The sequence below is a fragment of the Monopterus albus genome, unplaced genomic scaffold (assembly GCF_001952655.1).
Source record: "Monopterus albus unplaced genomic scaffold, M_albus_1.0 scaffold54.1, whole genome shotgun sequence".
Taxonomy (NCBI): Eukaryota; Metazoa; Chordata; class Actinopteri; order Synbranchiformes; family Synbranchidae; genus Monopterus; species Monopterus albus.
Window position 1 is genome coordinate 710,534 of NW_018127934.1, and position 10,230 is coordinate 720,763.

General features: G+C 40.6%; 2 protein-coding genes across 4 annotated transcripts in view; one reads left to right on the plus strand and one right to left on the minus strand.

Annotated features, from left to right (window-relative positions):
* The window catches only part of synpo2b (synaptopodin 2b), a 7,721-nt gene extending 7,148 nt beyond the window's left edge, over positions 1–573 (minus strand). For all 3 annotated transcript variants that reach the window (XM_020602004.1, XM_020602003.1, XM_020602002.1), the window contains exon 1: positions 501–573. The gene's annotated coding sequence lies outside the window, so the exon portion shown is untranslated. The remainder of the gene's footprint in view (positions 1–500) is intronic.
* A 3,036-nt stretch (positions 574–3,609) lies between these two features.
* The window catches only part of LOC109961301 (solute carrier family 22 member 7-like), a 7,946-nt gene continuing 1,325 nt past the window's right edge, over positions 3,610–10,230 (plus strand). Inside the window, 8 exon segments of the mRNA XM_020602001.1 lie at positions 3,610–4,605; positions 4,834–4,937; positions 6,976–7,130; positions 7,269–7,437; positions 7,527–7,650; positions 7,742–7,851; positions 9,847–10,061; positions 10,168–10,229. Of these exon segments, the coding sequence (XP_020457657.1) occupies positions 4,213–4,605; positions 4,834–4,937; positions 6,976–7,130; positions 7,269–7,437; positions 7,527–7,650; positions 7,742–7,851; positions 9,847–10,061; positions 10,168–10,229 (1,332 nt within the window). The 5' untranslated portion in view covers positions 3,610–4,212.

Consider the following 10,230-nt stretch of genomic DNA (forward strand, 5'->3'; position numbering starts at 1 on the left):
GAAGCAAGCACACTAATAAAAGCACCATATTTACTTACAGCTAACTTAAGGGGATCCATGAGGCAAGAAAAGTGAGGAGTTCACTTTCCATTGAGGTCAAGTCTTACGATTGGAAAGGGGATCTGGTGACAGGTCAGGGGACACATGCTGGTGTCTGTCAAATTTGCTTCTGTCAGCCTCATCATATGGTCATATTTTATTCTTATCCTGTTCTGACTATAAAAGCCATGGGGATTCTCCCAGTAAGTCCACCTTAAATAGACTCCATGTTACTGCATAAAAATAACCAGCACCCATAGTGCTTTAGCCAAATTATTGATTTAATGACATCTGTTGCATTATATTAAACTTTACACTGAATACAAGCAGGAAATATTGGAAGCCGATTGGTGCTTCACGCTGCATTTAAAGAAACCACAAAATTCTCTTATTAATAAAAAAGCTCAGCTTCATGTGTCCACTGAAATCTACAGTACAAAAAGAGGGTAGAAGATACTTACGTGTGTACGTTGCCCTGTGCTGATCTGGTCTGCACAGATCTGTGTCTGACTCCAAGTTCAAGTTCTCTGCCTGCTCAGCACCCTCAGCTGAAATTCCAAAGAAGACTGAAGCAGGAGGTGCTTTATTACTCCCTCCTTCTTCTGAAGAGTCAGCCCTCCTGTTCCCAGTCCCTGAGCCCTGCCCATTACTGGCTCCCATTTGCTGTTCTGTGGTTAGGGTTAAGGCCAGGGTCATATCACCAGTACAGCCAAGAGAAGAGGAAGATGAAGGGGAATGCGGCCTTGACATCTGGCCAGCAGGAGGCTCTGAATCAGGTTGCTCTGGGTGTGGCAACAGTGATGTCAGTGAGTTTTGTACATGCAGAGACTCTATAATGGACTGTCTTGATTCACTAAGGCAGATTTCATCTTCGCCTGGGTATGAAACATCCTCATCACTTCCACTTAGTTTAGCCAGAGAACGTTGCTCACCAGCAGACTCCCAGTCTTGTGACTGAAGGCATTCTGGAGACTCAGGATCAGATTTTGAGATATGAGGAGGCTGTGGATGTAAAAGGTTCTCTGGATCACGGGCTTCATCTTCATTGTAGGATTCTGTCAAGCACTCTGAGACACACAGTTCCTGGGAACCATTGAACCTTACCAAATTATCATTTCTAATGCTGTTTCACAGTGTCACTAATGATACCTTCATTAAAACAAAGACAACTTCAGGACAGGGAGCCTTTCACTGTAAGGGTGTATTATAAAAAAATAACATTTGGACAGATTTTCAATACTAAATTTCTATAAAAACATCAAATAATTTGCACCAGGATTAACATATGTATAGATTTAAATTATTAAAGATTTGATTTGCCAGATTACCAAGGTAATCATTAAATTGTTTAGCAAAAACATTCAATTGCTAACAGTTATTACAACTCATTTTTATTTACTGAGCAGATAAAATGATTTCAGCAGTAGTACACATTTTTAACGACTTTGAAATTCTCTAAATTATTCCTATCCCCAATAGGGAGTGCAGTTTTACTTTGGCGGTTTCATCAGAGCTGCCATCGCTCTAAATGGAATGGTATGTAATATCAAGGGGGAAGCAGCATTCACATCCAAGAGTATAAGCAAAACAATTGGGTGGCTGTTTTCCGAACTGCTGTTTATATAGTGAGGTTACTTTCCCTCTCCTGTTCTCATCTATCACTGCAACAAATATCAGCAATGCGATGGCTGTCAGCATTTCCATTTAAGAACTAAATCTGAGAGGCTGTTTATTTTATACCTTGTTCTTGCTTCAATTATCCTATTGATTAAATTTATCTCATGGAAAACAACTGTCAAAATTTTCCAGCAGGTCAATTTTTATCCAGAACTGACAGCATATTTTATAGTTCTGCTCTTTTTACTCCTTTTGAGATTAGTATATGGATATATGAACAAAACAATTCCTTCATAGCCTGGTGTGAAATTGTAAAAATCAATAATCAGCCTGATGAAATAGTTCCTGTTAGTGCTACACAGTGTTAGTCTGTAGACCAGGGTTAAGGGCAAATAATGACTCCATTCATATTTTTTTATTATATGGAAAATGATAGTGAGTTCAAAACTTGTAGATTTTGCTACAAACACAAACCTGTTCAGTCCAAAGCAACATTTGCAGACAGCCGCCAGAAGGTGGGGTCATAACACTGTTGCATGATACTAGTATACTTGAGTAAACCCTCTGGGTTGCTCACTAAATTACACACATCCAAGAAAGAAACAATAACAATAACAAGGTGCTACTATCTAATTGGTCCAAAACTGTTGGGGAGAAGCCGTGGTTTAGACTTAACTCTCCTGTTATTGGTCCTTCAGTCCGTCCGTCCTCTCTGCTCCAATCATCGTGGACAGCGCCCTAGAAAGGAGGAAGAATACCTGTACTACTTTAATTCCTACATACACACTCACTTCTTCCTTTGTTTTCACTTAATTAAAACTGTTCTGCCTGGTTAATAAAATCCAGGATAAAGTTGCACATTGTAAAGCTGCTCAGCAGTAAATAGATGGTGTAATGACAACAGTAACCTTCCTGTCTTAAATAAACATACAATAATTATTGTAAGCTAAAGAGAGACTTTGGTTAGTGTGTGGCTCATTTTGTTGCAAAATGTGAATACCCAGCAATACACATGGAAAATATGAAAACATCACTAGATTTACAATATCTGCACAAATGTAAAGTCACATTTAAAATGTGTATAATCTGGCAGGGTATTTGAGAGTTATTCCTCTTATTTTTTTACTTGGTCTCAAACTGATGAGGAATTCTTACATATCTTTGTACATACCAGTTGTTGCATAATGCTCAAGAAGATCATGATTTGTCACCATACGCCCTCTGATGTATTTTCCACCTCATCTGTGCCAATCTGAATGAAAAATGCTGATGATCCTCGGCTCTTGGTGAACCTGTGCGCATTGCTGTTTATACTGTTTTTTGTGAATGTATCATCATATAGGGTACAAAGGAGGCAAATGAGTGGAAGATGCAAAACTCTTTATTCTTGACAGAATATACAGGCATTTGGACAAACCCAGAGCTCATGCGAGACTCCTTTTGGAGACTTGTCATCTGTTGTTAATAAGATGCAACCTCATATTTTGATTGAGCAGCTTGCTTCTTTTTTAAAATTACCTGATTAAAGCTGTTTTAAATTTTTTTTAACAGATAGAATTCAACAAGTTACAGTATGTCCATTGCCCCTGTTTCAGACACCTCAGGGCTGTGTGCTTTTCTCCCTACTTTTTATTTTGTACAAGGACAGCTACAGGTCTTTTAAGGAGAGCAGATACCTGGTAAAATTCTCTGATGACACCACACTCTTGTCCTTGCTCCAAGGTTCAAAGCTGGATCATGCTTGCTTCTGCTAAATGCAATAAATAAACCAGAATCTGATTATACTGCACTTTTTGTCCCCTCTTAAGTCATATACCTTTTTGATGCTGCATTGACTTGCTGTTCCTGATATCTCAGTGATGGATGATTGCTGCTTATATGTGAGTCTGTGTATGGTTGAGTAGATTGTAAACCTATGAAACCAAATTGCCCTCGTAAGGTATATAAAGTTGTCTGAGAGCAATAAAAAGTGAAAAGCCTTTTGTTTTACACATAATGTAATGATTAACATACTGTATGTTGTCATGAATCTGTCCCGCCTGTTTCCGGTCTCATGCTTTTATTTTGACATAACCTCCTGCTATAGCCTTATCTCAGCTACGGACTTTTTACTTTAATCAGTACTCATTTACACCTGTTTTAACCCCGTTAGGCAGCTTTCTGTCAGGTCGTTCTAACCCATTTTCAGACTTTCCAGGGTTTTTTCCTGTGCCTGTTTTTCCTGTTCTATAAATATTAGCTTGCCCTCCTAATTCGGACTGTTTTCTGTGTATTCGATTAACGGACTGCCCTCTCTCACCTCCCGCTTTGGTCCCCTTGGCTGTGTGAGTTTGCCGGCACTGACCCTGGACTGTGTTACCGACCTGTGAGTGCGTTTCAAGCAGTTTTTGTACCGTTTTGTTTGCTGTCAGTGCTCTTATTAAAGAGACGGTATCGCTTCTACTCTTCTGGCTCTATAATTGAGTTCACCCCTTGATATTATTGGCCGCCTTATGCGCCTATTCCTGACGTGTCTTATTTAAGCTTTGTAACACTCCTGTTACAATATTTGGTTTTATGTTCAGCAAAATGAAGTTTGACAACATACTTTCAGAAATTAATGGATTTGGAAAATTTCAGATCAAGCTAGTTCTCATTCAGATCCTCTCTCGAATTACTCTGCCATGTCACTTTCTGCTGAATAACTTCATGGCAGCGGTTCCCTCTCACCACTGTGACATCAGTGCTCTTGATAATGGAGACCTCTTTGGGAATTTGACTCTGGACCAGAAACTGGCTGTTGGTATTCCAGCAGAGCAGGATGGGACCCTCAGCTCCTGTCAGATGTTTTCAGTGCCCCAGTATCAATATCTGTCAGGCTCTAACAGTAGTGAGGATGCATTTACTGTTCAGTGCTGGAATGGATGGGTGTATGACAACAGCACCTTTAAATCTACTGTGGCAACAGAGGTAAGTGTCATTCATTAATTATGACATTTTGTTCCTTGGAGAAATTGGCATTTGTGTTTTGTTAAAGATTATGCCATTTTTATTAACATAAAATACATTTTTATATCTACACTTTGCTTGGAGGTTGAAATTGTTTCCAAATACAGTAAATACAATGCATGGGGAAAAGTAAGAACTGAGTTAAACTTGTAAATACATTATATAATATCTGCAATGGTTTCTTTGCAGTGGGATCTCGTGTGTAGTAGAAAAGGGATGAACAAGGCAACAGCCACCGTTTTCTTCATCGGTGTGATGGTTGGAGCCCCTTTATTTGGGTTTCTCAGTGACAAGTGAGCTTGTGAATGTTCTAAATACAGAGGCAGATAAAAGTGTTGGAAAAAAGAAAAATCACAGTTCTCTTTGAAAAGTTGTAATTCACCTACACTACCCTCTATTCCACATTTAATACAACATAAGTTGCTTTGAATTTTTAAATGGAACATCCATCCATTATCTATACCGCTCCTTCCTGAATAGAGTCGCAAGGGGGCTGGAGCCAATCCCAGCTGACATTGACCAAGAGGCGGGGTACACCCTGGACAGGTCGCCAGTCTTTCACAGACAGTCTACCACACATTCACACTCATTCCTATGGGCAATCAGCCCGAGCTGCATGTCTTTGGACTGTGGGAGGAAGCTGGAGTATCTGAAGAGAACCCACGCAGGCACAGGGAGAACATGCAAACTTCGCACAGAATTCCTTTAGCCTCTTTCCTGTGAGCACTAACCGCTGTGCTGCCCAAATGTAACATCCAGGTCCTGGTACAGAGAGATATGTTAATCATGGAGGAGATCATTCAAGGACAGGTTACACTACATCTTGTTGCTGTGCAGAAAAGTTGAAAGTCCATACATTCAGTGTGACAAGGTTCAACTCATTCTGATGCATACTAAGTTACAGTTTAATGCATAAAGAGTAAACCAAAAATTACTTCCACACATCACTGTAATCAAGTGCTTTTGTAGCTCTTAATGAGATGTGTTCTCTGGCAGTTTGTCCTACTTTTAAGCAAGCTGTGTGAGTTCTCTCAGGTTGGGTGGTTGTCCTCTCCCATCCATAACCATAAGCTCTTTCCATAGATAGCCAGCTGGATTGACAGTCCAATGTTGTCTTCTCATTCATCCTTTTTCTTTCACATGCATGTTTTGGGACAGCACAGTGGTTCAGTGATTACCACTGTGGCCTCACAGCAAGATGGTTTTGGGTTTTAACCTTGACTGACTGGGTCCTTTCTGTGTGGATTTAGCATGTTCTCCCAATGCCTGCGTGGGCTTTTTCCAGGTACTTTGGTCTCCTCTTGCAGTCCAAAGATATGCAGGTTAGGTTATCTGGCGACTCTAAATTGCCTATAGGTGTGAATCTGAGTGTGCATGGTTGTCTGACTCTGTGTGTCAGCCCTGTGATTGGCCTGTGACGCACCAAGCCAACGGTTGGCCATCGACCACTGTTGGGCCATAGGTGAGCATTTGTCGTCCTCATCTTCGCTGTGTGTCCTGCACCATTGGCATGTGTCAAACCCTGTCAGCAGCTTTTTGGCTGACTCAAGATGTTGAATTGGCATCGAATCTTGTTGGCCAGAAAGGCCGCTCTGATTGGCTGATCAGTTAAGCGAATCAATGCATGAGATGAGAATGTGTCGGAAAGTCCCTTTAGCCTGTCACTGCAGTAGCCATGCAGCTCTGTTGAACAGCTGTGGCTTTGTTTACAGCTTGTATATCTGCTGTCTAGGTCTTCTTTCCATTTCTGAATGGAAAATACAGTTGAGGACAGAATGTACAAGATAGCTGGCCTCTGGCTGTAGTCTGCGCAGTGTGTTCAAGTGTCACTTTTCAACCTGACTAGTCCAGACAGAGGTGATGTGAGGTGACGCAACAGTTGACCTATGTCATTGCTAGTTCGTTCATGTCAGCTTGGTGTGTCTGCCCATAGATCTCTTGCCCAAGGTAAGTTGAGATTGGCTCCAGTTCCCAGTACTCTTGCAGCCACGTCCAGGAAAAGTTGTCTAGAGTCCCATTGACTTTAAACCTCTCATTAACGATCACTGGAACATCAAGCTGCTTGTAGCCTTTACCTTGACCGTGTGTGGCAGTTATTTTCTTTATCTCCTCTCTTTTTTTGATTCTTTTGACAAAACGGTACAGTGACTAATTCTCTCCATTTAGGATTATAGTAGATTGCGAATGTATACATGAAAAATGTGCATTAAATAAGCATTTGAGATGATGCAATCAAACAACTGGATTATTTGTGTGCAAATTGTTTTTCTGTCTGGTGCATTATCAATATACTGTACATGAACAACATTTTACCCATTTATTCTTGTCCAGGTTTGGGCGACGACCACTTCTGTTGGTATCCTATTTATCATCCACAATATTTGCAGTGCTAAGTGCATTCTCACCATCATATGTCATGTTTGTTATCATGAGATTTTTTACGGGGATATCACTTGCAGGAATAAGTATCATCTCTCTTGTTTTAAGTAAGTGGCCTAGTGCTAAAGCAACACTAACCTTTAACTGAGTGGAGAAACGTGTTTAAGCTTTATTCACATTTGGTTTTCAAAAAAATTAATATTTTACTTTCAAGAAGACTATCATTTGTGCTGACATTTCTGCAGATGTTGAATGGTTTGGCGTTGAACACAGAACCTTCTCTGGTATAATCATAAGCCTGGATTGGACAGTTGGCACCTGGACTCTGGTTGGAATTGCATATTGTGTAAACGAATGGAGGATGCTCATTTTGGCAGTGACCTCACCCCTGATACTGGCCATCATTGCCTGGCGGTACCAAAGTTTAATATTTTTACACTTTAGAGCTGAATTATATTAGAAGCAGAACTCGGACGCTGAACTTGGCATGTTTGTAAATTCAGGTGGCTTCCGGAGTCTGCTAGGTGGCTCACTGCTAATGGGAATGCAGAAGCCGCTCATTATTACATAAAGAAATGTGCAGAGATGAACAACAGAACTGAGTGTATGACTGACATCACAACAAAGGTACATTTCTCCATTGTTTTCACTTTGGTTAGACAATATTACAACAACATTATGAAAAATATGTTTTGTGTTTTGTCCTGTTTTCTCTCAGACACTACTGGAATGTGCAGAAACACAAACAAAAGATAAGAACTACACTGTTGTGGATCTTTTTAGGACCCCAAAGATTAGGAAACTTACAGTATTCTCAGGAATAGTGTGGTAAGTATCTATTTCATGGTAAGGGGCTCAGCATTTTGTGAAATATGTTTATTTGCTTTCTTTCTGTGAATTAAATGAGAAGTTTGATAGCTCTCTCATCTGTGTGTTGATTACAAAGCTAGAGTTAGGGCGTGGTTAACGTAGCCTAGCATAAGAACTGGAAAAAGCTAGCCTGTCCAGAGTTCAAAAATATGCCTTCTGGACTCTCTCAGAATCATATATAAATATATATCCCATTGTCAAACATGGTGGTGGCAGCATCATGTTTTGGGCCTGCTTTTCTTCAGCAGGGACAGGGAAGATGGTTAAACTTGATGGGAAGATGGATGGAGCCAAATACAGGACCATTCTGGAAGGAAACCTGATGGAGTCTGCAACAGACCTGAGACTGGGACGGAGATTTGTCTTCCAACAAGACAATGATCCAAAACATAAAGCCAAATCTACAATGGAATGGTTCACAAATAAACATATCTAGGTGTTAGAATGGCCAAGTCAAAGTCCAGACCTGAATCCAATCGAGAATCTGTGGAAAGAGCTGAAAACTGCTGTTCACAAACGCTCTCCATCCAACCTCACTGAGCTCGAGCTGTTTTGCAAGGCGGAATGGGCAAAAATTTCAGTCTCTCGATGTGCAAAACTGATAGAGACATACCCCAAGTGACTTACAGCTGTAATCGCAGCAAAAGGTGGCGCTACAAAGTATTAACTTAAGGGGGCTGAATAATTTTGCACGCCCAATTTTTCAGTTTTTTATTTGTTAAAAAAGTTTGAAATATCCAATAAATTTCGTTCCACTTCATGATTGTGTCCCACTTGTTGTTGATTCCTCACAAAAAATTACAGTTTTATATCTTTATGTTTGAAGCCTGAAATGTGGCAAAAGGTCACAAAGTTCAAGGGGGCCGAATACTTTCGCAAGGCACTGTATATAAAAATAAATAATGTATATTGTAGTGTTGGGGGTGGAGAGACACTTGGTAGGATCCCCCATAATACCCCTCTGGGCATAGTTTGGGGTTGGCGGAGATTGTTTGGTGTGTTCTGTGCAGTTGCCATAGTGTGTGTGTGTGGGGGGGGGAAATAAAAGCAAAAGGAAACTTCTGTTTTTGGCTCCTTCCTCAAGCTAGACTACATTACAAATCATATATTTACATTTCTGTTTGGGTCACTACTTATTCCTGAATAGGGTCGAGAGGGGGCTGGAGACAATCCTAGGCGGGTTACACCATGGACAGCTCGCCAGACTATCACAGGGCTGACATGTAGACAACCAACCACACACACACTCACACTCGCCCCTATGGGCAATTTAGAGTTGCCATTCAGTCAGTGTCTTGCCCAAGGACACTTGGGCAAGACACTGACACGTGGACTGGAGGCACCGAGATTCAACAGACGACTGCTCTACCCACTGAACCACTGTGGCCTCCCCATGCATGATTCAGGAAAATTTCATTCCCAGATATCAGTTAGACTGTATGATAAGATAGGATATCAGAAGCCTTGCATTATTGACTTTTATGAACTGTTCAGGGATTTACAGTACAGTAATTGGAATTTGTGAAGACTGGCAGGGTGGTGCACTTTTTAGCACTGTTGCTCGATGTGAACCTTGCATCTGACTGACTGGAGCCTTTCTGTGTGGACTTTTCATGTTAGCCCCGTGCCTATGTGTGTTTTCTCTGGGTAATCTGGCTTCATCCCACAGACCAAACACATGCAGGTTAGGTTGACTGGTGACTCTAAATTGCCTGTTTACCAAACTACATTTCAGTAAACTACAGAGTAGTTTCACTGTTGTTTAATGTCTTCCCGTGTGTAGTAATTGGTAGTTTGTAAAACTACATTTTCAAAATAGTTTCCCAGTCACTGGTGCTGTGTGCGTCTAGTTCATTCGCTGTCCCTCAGGTTGTGGCATATAGATTACGCAAAAAATAACATTAATTTGTAAAGTTTAGTGGTGATTTTTTTTTTTTCTTCTTAATTTTCTAGGTACGGAGTTGCATTTACGTATTTTGGGATAAGTCTAAATATCACAGGGTTTGGTCTAAACCCATACCTCACACAGTTTATATTTGCATCCATCGAAATGCCAATGATGATTGGTGTGTATTTGTTCCTGGAGAAAATTGGTAGAAAACCTGGTGAGACAGGGACACTGCTGTTGACCGGACTCTGCCTCTTCATCAATATGTTTGTTGCACAAGGTAATTTAAGGTTTTGTTTAAATTTATTGATTTCATTTTGCCGCTTTTTCATTTTTTGTCAGTACGTCTGACAATGCTCTTGATCAAATATCTGAACATCTCTCAGATAAGTGGGTAATTCGCACTTTTGTCGCAGTCCTTGGAAAAGCCATGTCAGAGGCCTCTTTCA